Below are 19319 nucleotides of genomic sequence, written 5' to 3'. Positions count from 1 at the left end.
AGCCTTGGAAATCAAAAGAGCCACAGATTTAACTAAAGAGAAAAGATCAGTATAATGATTTAACTAGAGATCCTAAAAGTCTAAAATAATATGGTTTAAATATAGCAGAGTCCTTAAAAATGAAATTCTAACTATTCAAGGGAATGAAAAAAGGAAGGGGCAAAGTACATAAAGAAACCAACATGGTTGCTTGGAATCCTTTTTGATGAGTTCATGCTTTAAAAAGATAACCTACAAAATTTGGAAGGAGAAGGTGAATTATTGAGTACAAATACAAACATTTAATTAATCTCTAATAATCATAAAGGAACCAAAAGCCCCAAATGAACCAGACCCCTTAAAAATTCTAAGTAGAAGAGATTTTTGTTGATTTTTTAAAAATCTGTGTCTGAAGCAAGAACAGGAAAGGGATAAACTCACAACTTTGGCAAGAGAGAATGAAAGAAATTAATTTAAATTTTATTACTATCCTATTCAACAAAGATAGTGATAGTCAATCTTGATAGGACAGCAAAATATAAAGAGATATGACTTCTACAAAGCATCTGATATACTCAAGAGTAAGATAGTGAGATTTGGGTTGGATGATAGTTTAAGAATATGAGTCATTCCCAAATTAAAAATGAATATGAACAGGTAGTTTTCTGACAAAGAAATCAAAACAATTTATAGTCGTATGAAAAAATGTTCTAAATCATTATTGTTAGAGAAATGCAAATTAAAACAACCTTGAGATGTCATTTTATAATATCAGATTGGCTAAAAAACTAGGATGATTAGGGAAAAAAGAAAAGAATCTATTCTAAAGTATTTGTAGGCGCTCTCCTTGTGGTGTCAAAGAATTAGAAATTGCAGAATGGCTAAATTAGTTGTGATATATGATCATGATGGAATACTACTGTCCTATGAGAGATGATAAGCTCAATGATCTTAGAAAAACATGGACAGATTTAATGAATGATGAATGTATATTAATAATGAATATTGAATGTAATGATGAAATGATAATTAATGAAATAATGAAAGAAGAATGTATATTAATAAGACTTGAATGTATCCAAACTGGGAAGGCTAAACAATTTTATTAATTACAGAATCAAGATTCAATCATAATAAATAATAAATTTATAATTCTTCTCCTTCCAAATTTTATAGATTATCTTTTCTAAGCATGAACTCATCCAAAAGGATTCCAAGTAACAATGTTGGTTTCTTTTGAGTTGAAGTGATCTTGTAAGAAGTCTTTGAAGGAAGCACTTAAAAAGCTATCCTCATGCCAAAGATGTTCATTATTTCTACCAATGTTGTAAAGAAAGACTGAGATAGCATGTTTATCAAATTTGTAGATGATACAATCTGAGAATAAAAGTTAACATATCAGATTATAGAATCAGAATCCCAAAAGATCTCACTACTGTTGGGTTTAAAAAAAAAAAAAAAACCAGCCGCATCATTATGAGAGAGAAGAAATATGAAGAGAGAAGTTTTTGTGAGAAATTTAAAAAAAAAAAGACCAGGGGCAGGTGGATTGTAGATTTCTAGTTCAAAATAGTAATATGATGAGCCAAAAATATTAATAACTTAGTCTGCATTAACACTGGCCACGTACCTCAATATGTCTGAAAAATTATATCTTGCTCTTCTTGTGAAAGAAGAAGAAAACTGTGGATTAGATAATAGCACAATCCAATGAATTAAATTTATAGAATAGGCAGTTACAAGGAATAAACATTGGTAGCTTTATGCCTACTTACAAGGAAGTCTCCAGGGAAGTGTCCTTGGATTTGCTCCTGCGCTTTTTAACACTTTTATTAAAAACTTAAAACAAAAAGGCAGAGAATATCCTTATCAAATATGTATAGATGAAATAAATTTAGGAGCAACATCAAATATATTAGGTGGCACAAGCAAAATCCAAAAGCATCTTGACAGGCTAGCAAATCTGAATCAAATAATATGAAATTAAATATAGATAAATGTAAAGTCTTATTCTTAAGTTCAGGAAACTGGTTTCATAAATACAAGATGTGAAAGTAATGTTTATTATGGATTATCTGAAAAAATTACTGGAGGCTTTAGTTGCAAGTTCAATAAAAGTTGATCTAAGTCAACGGTGGGATGTTGCAACCAAGGAACATAATACCATTCTTGAGCTATATATATTGATGGAAAGTATGTCCCACTATGCTCTTATTTGATCAAACCATGTCTAGGCTATTGAATTCAGTTCTGAATTAGTTAAATGCTTCATGTTGCAGTAGGTAAGAGTATCGGACCTAGAGTAAGGAAGATCAGAGTTCCATAGGTCTTAGATACTTATTACTTGTGTGGCCCTAGGCAAGTCACTTAATCTCTTTCTGCCTCCATTCCCCTATCTTTAAAATGTAGATGACAATAACTCACTTCCTAAGTTGTTATGAGGATCGAATGAAATCAAATGTATAAGATCAAATGAAATAACATGTATAAAGTGCTATGTAAGCTGTATTCTAGCTATTATCATTACCATCTTTGTTAGTGCCACAATTTAAGAACATTGATAAGCTGGAAATTGTCTAAATGAGGATAACCAGAATGGTCATAGACTTCAAGTCTATTAAATGAAAAGAATGATTGAAGGAATCAGGGATAGAAAAAGCCCAGAGAAATTAAAAGAAATATATGAGCTGTTTTCAAATACTTGAAAGATCGTCACATGGAAAAAGGCAAAATCAGAAGCAATCTACTGAAGTTGCATAATGGCAATTTTAGGTTTGATATAAAGATTAAACTTCCTAATAATTTGAATGATCCAAAAGCTTGACATTTCCTTAGAGATTATTAAGAAATGAATTGAGTTGTTCTAGATGGTTTTTGAAATGTTTCTCAACTCTGAAATTCTGTGACTATGTTCTAAGATCAATCCTTTAGATAATGTCCATTTGGCAAAATGAAGAGAGATAAAAAAAATAAGGATAGGAGATAAAATTCCAAACAATGATAATGAAAAAAAGTTATGGTTTAGGAAATATGAAATATAAAAGGAAAATTAAAAAGTGAGTTTTTTTAATTTAAGGGAGTCTTCAGCTGTTTTGATAATTATTATACCTGAAATGGTTTGTAATTTTTTTAGTCTCTACGGAATTGCAAGAATAATAGAGGTTATGTAGGGACACACACTTCCTTCATGTAAGGGTGTGATATTGGCTATTGCAGAAATAGGTTGGATTTGCAGGATACACTCACTGGAAGCTGGTTATTTCATCCTAGGTATTATGATTGCATTTCTAGTAGCTGCTATCTGGTAAAAGTGGGGCCAATCAGGGTAACATAAGCCTCTGATTTTCAGCCAGCTACTCTTAAGAGTAGATAACTGAGAAGTAAGAGATTAATTCAGATGATGCAGGCACTTGATTTGCACTGGTTAGATTACATCTGGAATATTGTGTCCAGTTCTGAGTACCCTACTTTTAAGAAGGACAAGGACATAGACAAACTAAATTTCACCCAGAAGAAAGCAATTAAAATAGTAAGGATTCTGGATGCCATATTATATTAGGATTGACTGGTCTGTGGGAAGATTTGGAATTATAAAACCTTAGATCTAATCTCAGTTTTAATGATTTGCTAATTTTGTGGTAGCTAGGTAGCTCAGTGAATAGAGCACTGAGCTTAAAATCAAGAAGACTATTCTTCCTGAGTTTAAATCTGGCCTCAGATAATTTCTTGCTGTTTGATTCTGGGCAAGTCACTTTACCCTGTTTGCCTCAGTTTCCTCCTCTATAGAATGAGATGGAGAAGGAAATGACAAATGATGGTACTATCTTTCCCAAGAAAAAACTCCAAATGAGGTCCTGAAGACTGAAAAAGGCTGAATAAGGATGATGATAATAACAAAAATGGTTTGTTTGTTTTTTTATAGTCTTGGCAAGTTGTTCGATGTGTCTGACCATTATTTTTTTTATTTTTAAAATAAGGGGATTGACTAGATGCTCTCTAAATTCTCTTCCATATCTAAAGCCTATAAATTTGAAGGTTTCACCTGGGTAAAAGAAGAGTTAGATGGCAGATAAATTAGGATCTGGAGAGTTCACATAGAAGGAGGTATTTGAACAGAATTTTGAAGGAAACTAGGGATTGAATGTAAGAAGCAGAAGTGAGACTTCCTAACTAAAAGAGCTGTCCAAAAATAGAATAGGTTTCTTTGTGAAGTATTGAGCTGCGTAGCACTAAAGAGGTTGGATGATTTTAAAGATTAATGTATTTAGTAGGAGGTTGAACTAGGTGACCACTGAAGTCCTTTTCTACTTCAGGTCTAATGATTCATTGAAACCCTGGTCAATGCAGTCATAATCAAGCCATATTATATGTGAAGCTGCCCCCTCAAAGTACCATTCTAGAAGTACCACAATGAAAGGAAAAGAAGCTAATTTGACAAGATTTGTTTTTAGTAAACCCATGCTAGAATTTAGTAATTTCTGCTTTTTTTCTTTCTGTTTAATAGCCCACTCTAACATTTTGTTGGGGTTCAACATCATGATTATTACAGTGGGGGCACATTTTTCTCATTTTTAAAGATCTAGAAAATGTGTTAATTTTTAGTATGCTGTTCAATCATTTTTCAATTGTATATGACTCTTCCTAACCTAATTTGGGGTTTTCTTGGTGGAGATACTAGAATGGTTTGCCATTTTCTTTCCAGCTCGTTTTACAATTGAGGAAACTGAGATACTATTAAGGACACTGAGAGCTAAGTGATTTGCCCAAGGTCACACAGGAAGTGTCTGAGGCCATATTTTAACTCAGGAAATGTCTTCCATACTCAAGGCCCAGTGCTCTATCTACTGCACCATTTAGCTGCCCCAGGATAACAACTTTCCTTCTTTGGAGATAAAATGAGTGTGGTTATCTCTCCTCTTTTTTGACATTATCTTACCCCACAGCTTGCTGATCTTCTTTCCTTTTCAAATCATAAGCCACATGGACTGATTTTCCAGACTTACTCTTTTCTTCATTTCTTTTTAACATCATAGAATCACTGACTTGGGACAGGATTTCAGAGGGCATCTAATCTAATCCCTATGCAAATCATTCATGGACTTCTGTTCCAACATTTTAAAAGACACCCATCCATTTCCTGACATGGAACGCTGCTTCCTGAGTCTACTCATTACATCTGTAGAGTATCCTATTTGTTAGTGTTCCTTTATATTGAACCAAAATCTGATTCCTTGACTTTTCCATCTATTGGTCTTAATTCTGTCTCCCAAAGTCCAATTCTTCTATTACATGAAAAACCTTTCAAATGGAGACAAGCATCATTCTTTTATCTACCTCACCATATCTTCTTTAAGTTAAAAATGTCTAGTTCCTTCAAACACTCCTAATTTGATAGTATATTTAATGACATATGGAAGGATATATTGATTATAGTTGCAGCATTCACTGTAGTCACATACTTGTAGTTACCATAGATTGCCATAAGATGGAGTTTATATATCTTCCTATATTTTTTCCTACGTGAGCAGCCCAGGCCTCTTCAGAAGCCATATCTGCTTCTGGTGTCTGAAGGGGATTGGATTAAATTGTATATCTTCTCTGCAACCCTATACTCAAGGAGCCATTGACTTCTGACCTACCAGGGACAATGGTAATAACTGATGGTCGGGCAATTTTATTGTTTCATAGCAAACGGCTAAGTTTGAGAAATAATTGATGCAAAATAGTCCAAGCATCAGCATATTCCATATGACTCATACAGCTATAAGAGAAGATTCTTTCCAACAGTGTCAATTGTGTTGCTGTCCCCATCACCCCTACTGATTCTGAATTTGGGGAGCAAAGAACAATTATCCTTTGTTAAGGGACAATGGTCTCACTTGGTTTTCTCAAATAAAATTCTTTAGAGCAAAACTTCTAAAACTTGGAGTCATGAAACAGAATGTTGGGATCATGAAATTATGATTCATTATCAGTAAATGTTTGATTTGTATAGCTATTCTATATATCTATATATACTCTGCATTACATAAAAATTTCTTAGGCAAAAAGAATTCATGTTTAAGAAACCCTGCTTTAGAGAACGTCCTTTTCCTCCAATGCAAAGAAGCCATTGCATTGGACTGTAGTTTGGTAGAATGGATGGACTGGGACTTGTGAAGGTCTAAGGTTCAAATTCCTCAGATACCTCTCAGAGCTTCAATTTCCTTATCTGTAGCATCTATATCACCAGTTTGCTGTGAAAATCAAATGAGTTCTTTGCAGACTTTTCTATCTTTTTTCCAGAAGTTCCCCCAATACATAGTTTTCATCCTCATGATTTCTAGAACAACATTTCCAAAGGTCTCCAAGTACCTTTCTCTTACCAATCACCAGTGGCTCCACTTATGGACATTACTCTCCTTATTCTGAGACAGTTGATATTTTGGAAGACTGACTTGTTCTTGAATTTCTCTTCCCTGAGTTTTTCTTGCATTCTTGCATCCTTTCTCTATATTGTTCTTCCTCTTCTCTGGCTTCTGTTCCTCCCCCATATCATGACCATGGGCATTTGCAGGCCTCAGTCCTTTTCCATGCTCAGCTCAGCTCTTAATCACTTATTTTCAGAAGTCTGTCTTTCTGCTTACTAAACTTCTGCTTCAGTTTTCCATTCCTTTCTCATCATTCCGTACCTTTAAATGAGACCTTGGAATTTTATTTTATTGGTTGCTAAATCCCAAAGAACATGGACAGAAGTAGGTTGCATCTCCCTATTACCTCACCTTCCGATCAGGATCTGGTTACCAGAGTGACTAAATTACTAGCATATGGTGCTTCTATTCTTTCTCCTAATACTCCTCCAGGCTTCCTACCCTCTGCCTAAAAAAAAAGGAAGCAAAAAGTGCTACTTGATATAGAAAGGATTTATTTAACTAAACTCATCATTTTGTAACATCTACCTACTTCCGGGAAGGTGTTTTTTCCTTTTTCTCCCAACTAAGATTAGCCTTTTCCCCATTAATCATTTTAAGAATATTTTGGACAGAAGTAGTTGCTTGTTTTCACTCTTTTTAAGTGTTTCCCCATAAAGGATAATGTAATATTGGATTATAATTGGATAATAATTATAATTGGATAAGGATAATATATGATTGTTATGAGTGTCTGTAAAAACTTTATCTTCTTTAAAACTTGTACTGTCTTCCAAAACCTAAGAGAGTTGAGATGCTTCCTGTTTGGAGATAGAAGTTTTTGAGTTCTCTTTTAGTCAAATGATTTTTATTCTATTGATAAAAGAATACATTTGAAAATAAAGCCTCCTTGAGTCTAGATTTAGATTTAGCATAAACACAGAGGAACACACTCACCCACTGTTTCCAAAAACCATTTAGTTTGTTCAAAAACAAAAGTCACTTAGTTGGAACAGCACTGTGGTTCCTATATATGATAGAACTAACTATGGCTACTCTACTATAAAAGATTATACCATAGATTCTTAGAGACCTGAGGAGGAAAAAGCCAGTCAGGCCCATAGAGGGACAGAGCTCAAAATCAGAAATTGGCTATTGGGCTTGAAAATGAACCTTTTAGGAGCAGCTAGGTGGTACAGTGGATAAAGCACTACCCCTAAAAGTCAGGAGGACATAAGTTCAAATCTTGTCTCAGACACTTAATGCTTCCCAGCTCTGTGACCCTGTGCAGTCACTTAACCTCAATTGCCCAACCAAAAAAAAAAGGAAAAAAAGAAAATGAATCTTTTAAAATGTGATTGGTATGGAATGAATGTCCAGGAACATGGTGAAAGCGTTCACACTTTTTACAGCCTAAGTTGAGGTAATGGGAAACTTGCCCTTCTGAGTTAAGGAGAAATATGATGGGTATTAATTTTTCTGTTCCCTAGCCCCAGTGTTTAATATGCAAAGCATTTGTCTGTTAAACTCTATTTGTATTTATGTTTACCCTCGTGACAAAGTCTGGCTTTTTTTGCAGTTTCTGTTTGTCATTTTTTCTTTTCTCCAGGTATTTCTTTAGTAGCGTGGCTTCTGCTGTTCTTGGTATCATCTTCCTCGTTCTTGTACTACTGTACATCTTCATCCAGTACTTTGTGAATCCAGAGGAACTCCGCACAGATCCCCAGTTTAAAAGTATGTTATTCAATTTTCTTTTAGAATTGCATTTAAACAGGATAATTTCATGTTAAATCTATAAACTTTCCAGTAAACTTTTGCAGATAAGAAGGGGTGATTGGTTTATATCACTACTTTTTAAAATAACATTTCTGTGTGCTAAGCATTGTATTCAGTGTTTTGTTTTATTAAATAATTTTTATTCTGCAGCAGGATGCTGTTGATACTGACTTTAATTCTTTATGTTTTTAAAATTAAAACTAAATGTAAAATAAGAAAAAAACAAGATAGAAAAAGAAAGACAGAAAAGGATGAAGAGAAAAGGCAATTTCATTGCAGTGAAGTGATGTTTCTAAGTAGCTTTAAAAAATTAAGTCCTCTGATCTGATAAGTGATAGGTTAATCTTATCCATTTTTTGACCATCTCAAAAGGAACAGAGCTTTAATAGGATATTATCATTCCATAGATCATATAGGAATGGAACATTTTATTCCCATCATTCTTTTTGTCTCAGCAGTTTATTTCTTCTATAGAAATGCTAAAAAAAAAAAACCTACATTTAGTTTAAGAACAAAGCCTAATTATTAGCACATAACAGTTCTGAAATTCATAGGCCTTTGAAAGAAGAGTAAGTATATTCAAATCTTTCTTACCAGAAAGATTTGTTCCTGAGACAGTATCCCTAAAAGAACAATAAAAGAACAGCATTTTTTTTTGCAATCCTTCTTTTAAAAAATACATATTACTGTAACTTTCGTTCCCCAATATATACTTTCTACTGCACAGAGAGCCATCTCAGTGATTTGAATGCAAAAAAGGAAGGTTGTATAGATAAATATAAATACAGAGAGAGACAGACAGACAGCCAGCCAGAGACAGAGATATATTGTGTATCCTATTATTTCTGACTTTATTTGAAAAACTTATAAGCTAGCAGTAGGGATGGGAGTGAGAAAAAGAATTTTAAATCCTTCCACAAGTAAAATGATGGAGAGAACACCTACAAATACAACTAGAACCTAAAAATGTCTAGATGGCCAAGCTTAACCTGCTGACCTATATCATAGATAACAAAGAGATCCAAGATCCAAAACGATCTCAATAGCCTAGAACGATAGACTGAATATAAGAGGAAATTTAATAGCAATAAATATGAAGTCCTACACTTGGATTTTTTTATTAAAGCTTTTTTATTTTCATGACATATACATGGATAATTTTTCAATATTGACCCTTGCAAAACCTTGTGCTCCAAATTTTTCCTCCTTTCCCCTATCCCCTCCCCTAGATGACAAGTAATCCAATAAATGTTATACATATTATAACATCTTAAAATATGTTAAATCCAATATATGTAAATATATTTATACAATATCTTGCTGCACAAGAAAAATCAGATCAAAAAGAAAAAATGATAAATAAAATGCAAGCAAACAACAAAAAGAATGAGAATGCTTTATTGTGATCCACACTCAGTTCCCACAGTCCTCTCTCTGGGAGTAGATGGCTCTCTTCATCACAAGATCATTGGAACTGGCTTCAATCATCTCATTGTTGGAAAGAGCCACATCCATCAGAATTGATCATTGTATAATATTGCTGTTGCCATGTACAATGATCTTCCTGGTTCTGATCATTTCACTTAGCATCAGTTCATGTAAGTCTCTCCAAGCCTCTCTAAAATCATCCTGCTGACAATTTCTTGGATTTTCTAAAAAATCATTTTTCCAATCACAAGACAGTGATTAGATAAATAATTCAGATGAAAAATATATGGATGTTCTAATGGACATTAAACTCCAAAACCAACAGAGTCACATAGCCAGAGAAACCCCTAAACACTAAAGAGATGTTCTATTATCCATTTCAGCATTCTTAGTAGCATAGTTCTACCAAGGTGATAAAGAGCCATTCTTCCATTTTGGTCTGTCTTTCCTAAATTACTTTTATTTTTGCCAATTGGTTGAGAGATTTTGTTTTTACTTAAGAAGAATTCCCAATAAAAGTCCTAACCCTTTCAGAAAGTTTGCCCTACACACACACACACACACACACACACACACACACTCAGTTCCATTATATTCATCTAATTTGTTTATCCATTACCTGGTTATTTGGCACATATCTTGTCTTTAGGTTTTTTTGTTTTTCTTCTTATCACAAATAAGGCTGCACTGAAGTTTTTAGTTTGCTCATTTGTTTTTTAAATCTGAGCCTTTTCTTGCTATCAATAACCTCCTTGGAAAATAGTCCCAGTGGTAGAATCTCTGGGTTAAAGAGCATAAGCAATTTACTCTCTAACTTTTCTTGCTGAATTCCGAAGTATTTTCCAGAACAGTTAAACCAAACACCGTGGCTGTTTTATCACCTTATCTACTTTTAAAGCTGTTTCAATTGATTCCTTATCTTAATGAAGTACCCAAACCAATTACTTATGGAGTTAAGGGTAATGGATTATGAAAAAAAAATTACTTTTTGTGGATTCTTTTGACATTTTTTATGGAAGATATCCTGCCAAAAATGGTTTTCTGCTTTTACACAAAATATTTTGAACTATGCTATGTCTATCTGAAAAAAAAAATTGCTCCTAGAATATCTACTTGGTCTATATACACTGGTAAGAATGAGGATTCATAGAAGTAGAAGGCATGATTACTATGTTAAAGCAAGTTACAATCTATATTGGTGGTTCCCTACATTATTACAGGAAGAGTTTTAAGCAAATTGAGAGGCAAATTCAACTAATTCAGTAGAAGCTGTACACAGAAGACATGGTAACTGCTTTTAAGTATTTGAAGGTCTCTCATAAGGAAAGGGATAAGTCTTGTTGTGAGTGGCTTCAGAAGTCAGAGCTAGGGACAAGGGGTAAGCAGAATTGTGTTCAGTGGAAAGAGCACTATATATTGAGTCAAAGAGGCTAGACTGGACAAATCCTATTCAGACATTTCCACTTCTCTAATGTTCAGTAAATCTCTCTACTTCTCCAAACCTCATTTTGTTCATTTGTCAAGGGGTAGGATTGGACTAGATCATCCCTATAGTTTTTTCAAGCTAAATCTAAATCTTGTGACCTTGGGATGCTGCAAATTGTAGAGTCTGATTATGGTTTGATAAAAGGATAATTTTTCTAGCCATTATATCTAATCATAAGTCCAATGGGCTGCCTCAGCTTGTAGTGGACTCCCTATCAGTTGAAGTCTTTAATCTATTGATCAATCAATAAACATTTGTTAACTATCTAATGATGCTAAGCATCGGGAATACAAAAAAAGGCAAAAGAATAGCTCCTGATTTTAAGAAGCTTACACTCTAATGAGAGAAATAACATGCAAACAAATATTTACAAAACATATTATGTATGTTTTATAAATATGTGTATGTACACACAGACATATATATGATAAATACTGAATAACTAATGGACAGGAAACATTAGAATTAAGAAGAATTAGGAAAGCCTTCTACTAAGAGAAAGGATTTTAGTAAGGACTTAAAGGAAGCTAGAGAAGTCACTGGGAGTTGTCAAGGATATTGTTAAAAGAGGATTTTAGGTTTCTTCTAACTCAGATCCTATGAATGTCCCTTGGATATTCCATTTTCCCTTCAAATCAAAACAGGCTGCTTGGCTATAACTTAAGTAATCTAGAGTCAACTGGTATAGTCAATGGATAGCTAGCTCATTCATGAAAACTCTGCTCACCTGACACAATAATGAAGCATTAATTAGTCTCTGTGTATGTGTCAGACACATCCAAGTTATGTGACCCTGAGCAAGACAGTTAATCTAGTGATCTAGGTAGCTCTTTGAGACTATAAAGAGAAGGTAGCAATCTTCTTTGACCAGAGGGAGCTTCCTCTCTTAGAAATTTTCTTTACTAATGAAATCTAATTTATTCTCTCCTGAGGAACATAATACCCGCTAGAGTAAGCCTCAGAGTCAAAACCAAATCTTGAGTAAAGCAACATCTACCTGTTTATACTTTGAAAACTAGTGTTGCTTCATTAATTATTCCAATAAATATACTACAGGCCACAAATCCACAGGGACTATGTTTGAAGATTATGTTCCCAACGTTGCCTGAGTGTGGGGAAAGGAAGCAAGAAGCATACAGCATCTTGAATGCCAACAGATATTGTGGTGCAGTCTTTCTTCCCCACTCTGCTCTTTAACCCAGTCTCCTTGGCTACTGCTATGTAAACACCCATTGCCTTGATCCTTTGGTCAGGATGACTGACCCTCAAGTGCTAAGTTCATTTCTGAAGCAGAGGACTGACCACCCACACATTCTCATTTTTCTTTCAGAGTTTGATAAATTCCAGATGGGAGGTTCTGTTGCTTCTCTGTTGATTGGAATACATCAAACTATCATCTTCTAACACAATTATTTGAGGCCGTTTATGAAGTAGTTATTTTTTAGGAATCTGGTTTGCCAACTGGTATAGCCAATGATCACAAAAACAAATGAAAACAAACCCAAGCACATTCTGTTAACATGTCTATGACTATGATTTAGGTATTATTCTGCCATCCTTTTTCAGGGTAGTTCAATAATTTATCTGCCTTCAAAAGAAAGATACTCTGCTAATCCTTAATAGAGGAGGAGGTTACAATTTAAATTTCTTCAAAAAGCATAAGCTCATTTATTGTAAGTTGTAGAGGAGTTGCAAAGGACTTCTTTTTGGAACTGATACAAGGAAATCTTCCTTACAGATTTTGTCCTTTTTCCTTTTTCTTTTTAATAGGAGCAATTACTTTCAAAAGTTATGCATCCTCTGTCCTGTTCTCTATGATCTTCCAAAAATCACTAACTGCAGCTCCACAATCAATAAAGTTTCTCAGTACCCTAAGATGCACTTCATCTTGAGTAGTGACTTGAAACTATGGAAGGCAGATAGATACTCTTAGCATTTCCTCACTTTCTTTGGATATCATTTCCTATTCATCTCATTTTTATCTTGTTCATCCCTGTTTTAAGATTTTTTCCCCTAAAAGAAAACAGAAGCAAAATTAAAATGGGAATAGTTTTAAATTCTATCATCATATCAGCATCTTTATACCATCTTTGCTCTTCCTCTTGCCCCAGATTGAGCTTTATCCAAAATACTTTTGTTGCCTCTGACCTCTAATATCATATTTTTTCTGAACCTTTATTTCTCCTGATGCCATTCTCACATGCTATTCATGTGTATTCTGAATTGTTTGCCCTTGTTTTCATCTTCCATATCCATATCTTTAAAAATCTTAAGTTGAATGATTATTCTCTATGCCCACATTAGCCTATTTAGAAAGTCTCTCGCTTTCTTTCATATAGCAAAGGCTTACATTCATCTGGCTAAATAGACAGCATCCAATCTCTCTTAAACTGATTTCTTTGAAGACTTTTTATGAGACTCTTAGCTATACTTTCTCCAAAATCATTAAAAGGTGCTCTTCTCAAATCCGGGGTTCATGCCATATTATCTTCTCCCACTTATTAATATTCTCTCCTTAAACTCCATGAGGAAGAGCAGAAACAATTTTGTGGAGTTTTTAAATCTTTTTATCCTTAGTACCTATAATAATACCTTAAAATTAGTAAACATTTCATAAATATCTATGTGTTGAATTTGACTGAAATATGTCTGGAATTCTATTCCTTCTTGCTATGAAGTCTAAGTTGGAGCAATTACTTCCTCCCAAGGATCCCATTCATCTCAGAACTTCAGTGACTCCTTACTGGTCAAAATCAAGCTTGGAATTCAGCAACTCCTCAAATCCCCTTCTCTCCTTTTGAAGGATGCAGTTCATGGAGGCAGTTCAGGAATTGTTAAAAATCTCAAGTCCAACTCATAGCTGACCAAGAATATCATTAATATTGTCTCTCCCTAATGGTTATTCTAGCCTTTACTTGAACATTTCTGGGGAAGGGAAGCCTGCTTCTTCCCAAGGCTAAATTACAACTAAACTCATTCCACTTTTGGGAAGCCCTAAATATGCCTCCATATCTTCTATTTACTGCATCTGGTTCTACCTTCTGGGGCCAAAAAGAACAAATTTAATACTCATTTTGATTCCAGTCCTTCAATTCTTTAAAAGGGCTCTCCTGTTGCCTCCTAAACCTTAGCTTCTCACTAAATTCTTCTAACTCCTTCAAACTCATTGTCATATGGTTATTGTTTCCAGTCTTTTCATCATATACGTAACTCTTCTCTAAAATCTCTCAATTTATAATTGTCCTTTCTTTAAAAAAAAATTTCCCCCCACTAATTACATGTAAAAACATGTTTTAACACTTTTTAAAGTTTTGAGTTCCAAATTCTAACCCTTTTTCCTTTCCCTCTCCTCTCTCTAAGATGGTAAATAATATAGGTTATATATATGTAATCATGTAAAACATCCTTTCTAAAATAAACTGAGCTGCTAGATTGGTACATAAAACTCTGACAAAGTCAGGAATTCTATAGGTATTTAAACTATTGCTCTTGTTATTATGCCTCTCTTAATGAAAGCCATCCCAAGATTAGCTTCTTTGGCTTCATAGCATTATGACACCTATATCAGTATCAATTGTTGACTAATTTATCATAGGATCGTATCTTGAGAGCTAAAAAAGTTAGAGCCCATTAAATCCAATCCCCTCATTTTATAAAAAAAATTGAAGTTCAGGAAAAACATCTTTACAGTTAAAGGTTCTGATAAAGGCCTCATTTCCAAAATATATAGAGAATTGACTCAAATTTATCAGAAATCAAGCCATTCTCCAATTGATAAATAGTCAAAGGATATGAACAGACAATTTTCAGATGATGAAATTGAAACTATTTCTACCCACATGAAAAGGTGCTCCAAATCATTATTGATCAGAGAAATGCAAATTAAGACAACTCTGAGATACCACTACACATCTCTCAGATTGGCTAAGATGACAGGAAAAGATAATGACAAATGTTGGAGGGAATGTGGGAAAACAGGGACACTGATGCATTGTTGGTGGAGGTGTGAACAGATCCAACCATTCTGGAGAGCGGTTTGGAACTATGCTCAAAAAGTTATCAAACCAGCAGTGTTACTACTGGGCTTATATCCCAAAGATATATTAAAGAAGGGAAAGGGACCTGTATGTGCAAAAATGTTTGTGGCAGCCCTCTTTGTAGTGGCCAGAAACTGGACATTGAATCGGTGCCCATTAATTGGAGAATGGCTGAATAAATTGTGGTATATGAATGTTATGGAATATTATTGTTTTGTAAGAAATGACCAGCAGGATGATTTCAGAGAGGCTTGGAGAGACTTACTATGAACTGATAATGAGTGAAATGAGCAGGATCAGGAGATCATTATATACTTCAACAACAATACTATATGAGTATCCCTTCTAATCTTGTCTGCATTAGTTTTGTTTGTACAGAAGCTTTTTAATTTGATATAATCAAAATTTTCTATTTTGTGATCAATAATGATCTCTAGTTCTTCTTTGGTCATAAATTCTTTCCTCTTCCACAGGTCTGAGAGATAAACTATCCTATGAATTTCTAATTTATTTATAATCTCATTCTTTATGCCTAGATCATGAACCCATTTTGACCTTATCTTGGTGTACACTATTGTGAGTCAATGCCTAGTTTCTGCCATACTAATTTCCAATTTTCCCAGAAGTTTTTGTCAAACAGTGAATTCTTATCCCAAAAGCTGGGGTCTTTGGGTTTGTCAAACACTAGATTATTAAAGTTATTGATTATTTTGTCCTGTGAACCTATCCTATTCCACTGGTCAACTAGTCTATTTCTTAGCCAATACCAAATGGTTTTGGTGACTGCTGCTTTATAATATAGTTTTAGATCAAGTGCAGCTAAAGCACTTTCATTTGCTTTTTTTTTTCATTAGTTCCCTTGAAAGTCTTGATCTTTTGTTCTTATTTTTTCTAGGTCATTAAAATAGTTTTTTGGGAGTCTGATTGGTATAGCACTAAATAAATAGATTAGTTTAGGGAGTATTGTCATCTTTATTATATTTGCTCGGCCTATCCAAGAGCACTTAATATTTTTCCAATTATTTAGATCTGACTTTATTTGTGTGGAAAAGTGTTTTGTAGTTTTGCTCATATAGTTTCTGACTTTCCCTTGGCAGATAGAGGCCCAAATATTGTATACTATCAATAATTACTTTAAATGGAATTTCTCTTTGTATCTCTTGCTGTTGGATTTTGTTAGTGATGTATAAAAATGCTGATGATTTATATGGGTTTATTTTGTATCTTGCAACTTTGCTAAAGTTGGATCCACCTTTCTCTCTTGAGTCCTCCTTTCTTTTTTCTCTCTAGGCTTTGACTTTTTTTTAAATGTTCAAGTGAATTTGATTCACTTGAATTAGTAGATTCCTGCCAGAGTCCCAAGGCTTTGTACTAATTAGGAGGTACCCTATGCTGTTGTCTATAAGCATTCACCTATCAAAATTCAGCTTCTAGGTGCTTCTCACTTTTGTAGAGTTTTTTCCCTTTATCTTCTCATTCCAGCCCAGGATCTAACTACCCAGAATGTTAATTCTTCATGTCTCATAATCGCTTCTGCTTCTTCTCTAACTGAGTACTCTCTAGTAAACTGTCTTGCCTCTTTTCTAGAGCTCTTGTTTAAACTCAATGGGATGTAAAATAAAAAAGAATTAAAGTTTTTTGTATCACACAGAAAAAAGAGTAACCCAAATAATGTAATTCACTCTCTACATTCACAAAAAGTAATCTCTTTTATTAAAACAAGTTTAAATACAGTCCAGGTTGACACTGAACAAAAGTAGGCAGAGGCCATTATGATCAGAGTGAAGTATGTTGCTATTTTCAAAGCAAATCCTCATTTTGTGCTGTTTAACTGGCAGATACACTCATCAGCATTTTTTAAAAATAAGGAGATTTTTCATCTTCTCACTATATAATGTAGATTTTTCCATTCTATAGCCATATAAGGTATACAGATTTTAAAGATCAGGGGATCTTAACCTTGTTTTGATCCTTTGGGTTTCTTCTCAGAATCATATTTAACTGCACCAAAAACACATAGAAATCCTTATATAAAGCAATTATCAAAAACTATTTTTAAAAAATAAGTTCACAGATTCCAGATTTAAAATTACTGTGACAGATAATTTAAGAGTTTACCATTTCTTGATATAATACAGGCATCTTTCTTTAGGGATCTAGGCCAGTGGTTTTCAAAATTCAATTAGTTAAGTGCATTTACAGCAAACAAACAAAAAACAATAAACAAAATTCCAAACCATGTTACTTGAAATTGGAGTCTAGTATAGCCAGGTATTACTCATAAAATACAGCTGTAACATTTCGATTCCTGTCTTGAAAGCCCAGATTATTTGTTGACATTAATTAACAGTATTTATTATTTTTATTGAGTATTTATTTATTATTGTATGTTATATTATGTTTATTGTTAAATTCAATACAGTGTATAGGGACTGTGCTAAGTGCTAGGGATACAAGGAAAAGCAAAAACATGGCTCCTGGTTTTAAGAAATTTAACATTCAATGGAGGAGACAACATTATAAATACATGCTATGTACAGAGGACAAATAAAATCTGAATCTGAAAGGGCATTAACTTTTGAAAATGATGCAAGGATAAAACATTTTATTTTCTTTTTAGATAAATATTTATAGACAACAATTTATGCTTGAATATTCTTTTCTTTATCATTTCTATCAAAACTTAAATCTTTGTTCTTTTTTTTTTTTTTTTTCCTGAGGCAATTGGGTGTAAGTGATTTGCCCAGGGTCACACAGCTAGGAAGTGTTAAGTATCTGATGACAGCTTTGAACTCAGGTCTTCCTGACTTCAGGGTTAGTGCTCTATCCCCTGCACCACCTAGCTGCTCCTAAAACCTAAATCTTAAATTCTGAAGCTAATATTCAGTACTGATCCATAAAACTCAGTATTGACCCATACATACCTATAAAACCTTCTTGCTAATTTTTTCTTTAATATAAACAAATAATCAACATTATCATCCCAAAATAATTTGTTAATCAACTACTCAAATGAATGCAATATGAGTACAAAAAAAGAAAGATTTTGTAAAATCCAGAAAGCAGAATAATTTAAATACACATAATTTACAGATATTGCCCCTGCAATGTAGACATAGCCTAAGTCAAGGCATTGACATAAACTAATAAATAGCCCACAGAGGGTAAAAGTTGAAACTTGGAATATAGTGCTAGAGAGAGTAAATATATCAATGATATACACATATCACTTTAAGGGGGAGGGGTAAGAGAGAGGATATTTGGGGATGCTTCAGGAATATAGGCAAGGCTGAAAAAAGACATAATTTTTCTTTCACAGTATTTTGCAAACCTTCAAGTACTACACAAAAGCAAGTTACTTTCAGTATTATTTTATCAAGCTATCCAGTAAAGATCTTTGGAGCGGGTGGGATCTTAAGAATTTTTCAATTTTAAGTGTATAAAAAGTCTACAAATATTATTAATAACTGAGATTTGGTGTAAGATTTTTATATGAGCACAACCTTTTTAGGAAAGGAGAAGATGGAGGAAATAAATCTTGATCCCAGGGACTGGTTTCAGTGGTCTTTGGTTCTTTATTAGAAATTCTGTCCAATGTGGTTTGACTCTTAAGGAGATAAATTTGACCTCTGCCTTTTTTTCATTTTCTTTATTAGATTACCCTGCAAATGTATGGCTGGCGTTCCTCCCTCTGTATGCAGTGCCAATATCATCCCTTGTGCTTCTGTCTTTAGCTGTGATCACTTTGTTGCTAAACTTTGTGAGCCTCCTGCTTCTCGGACATTTACTACTGTTCCACCTCTACCTAAGTATGTAATTTCTTAAACCAAAGGTGTTATTAGTATTATAGACTGCTTTGCTGCCATCCCTGCCCTATTATAAAATCTCTACCATTCTTCACCTTTTTCCCCACAAGTATCTCAAAATATATAGATCCACTTATATAATTAGAAATACATAGAAATCTATGTAAAGATAGAAATGCATTTATAACATACATTATTATTTTTATTTTTTTTCTTTTATTTTTTATTATAGCTTTTTATTTACAAAACATATGCATGAGTAATTTTTCAACATTGACCCTTGCAAAACCTTCTGTTCCAAATTTTCTCCTCCTTCCCCTTCCCTCTTCCCCCTAGATGGCAGATAGTCCATACATGTTAAATATGTTAAAGTATATGTTAAATACAATATATGTATACATATTTATATAGTTATCTT

General features: G+C 33.6%; 1 protein-coding gene across 1 annotated transcript in view; it reads left to right on the top strand.

The window, feature by feature from the left end:
• The window catches only part of ZDHHC11 (zinc finger DHHC-type containing 11), a 49272-nt gene extending 30360 nt beyond the window's left edge, over positions 1–18912 (top strand). The window contains exons 5-6 of the mRNA XM_051973413.1: positions 7978–8102; positions 18752–18912. Coding sequence (XP_051829373.1) covers positions 7978–8102; positions 18752–18912 — 286 coding nt within the window. The remainder of the gene's footprint in view (positions 1–7977; positions 8103–18751) is intronic.
• The last annotated feature ends 407 nt before the right edge of the window (positions 18913–19319 follow it).

Source organism: Antechinus flavipes, chromosome 1, assembly GCF_016432865.1.
Source record: "Antechinus flavipes isolate AdamAnt ecotype Samford, QLD, Australia chromosome 1, AdamAnt_v2, whole genome shotgun sequence".
NCBI lineage: Eukaryota > Metazoa > Chordata > Mammalia > Dasyuromorphia > Dasyuridae > Antechinus > Antechinus flavipes.
The sequence above is the reverse complement of the archived record's forward strand: the minus strand, read 5'-3'. Positions and strand labels throughout refer to the sequence as shown.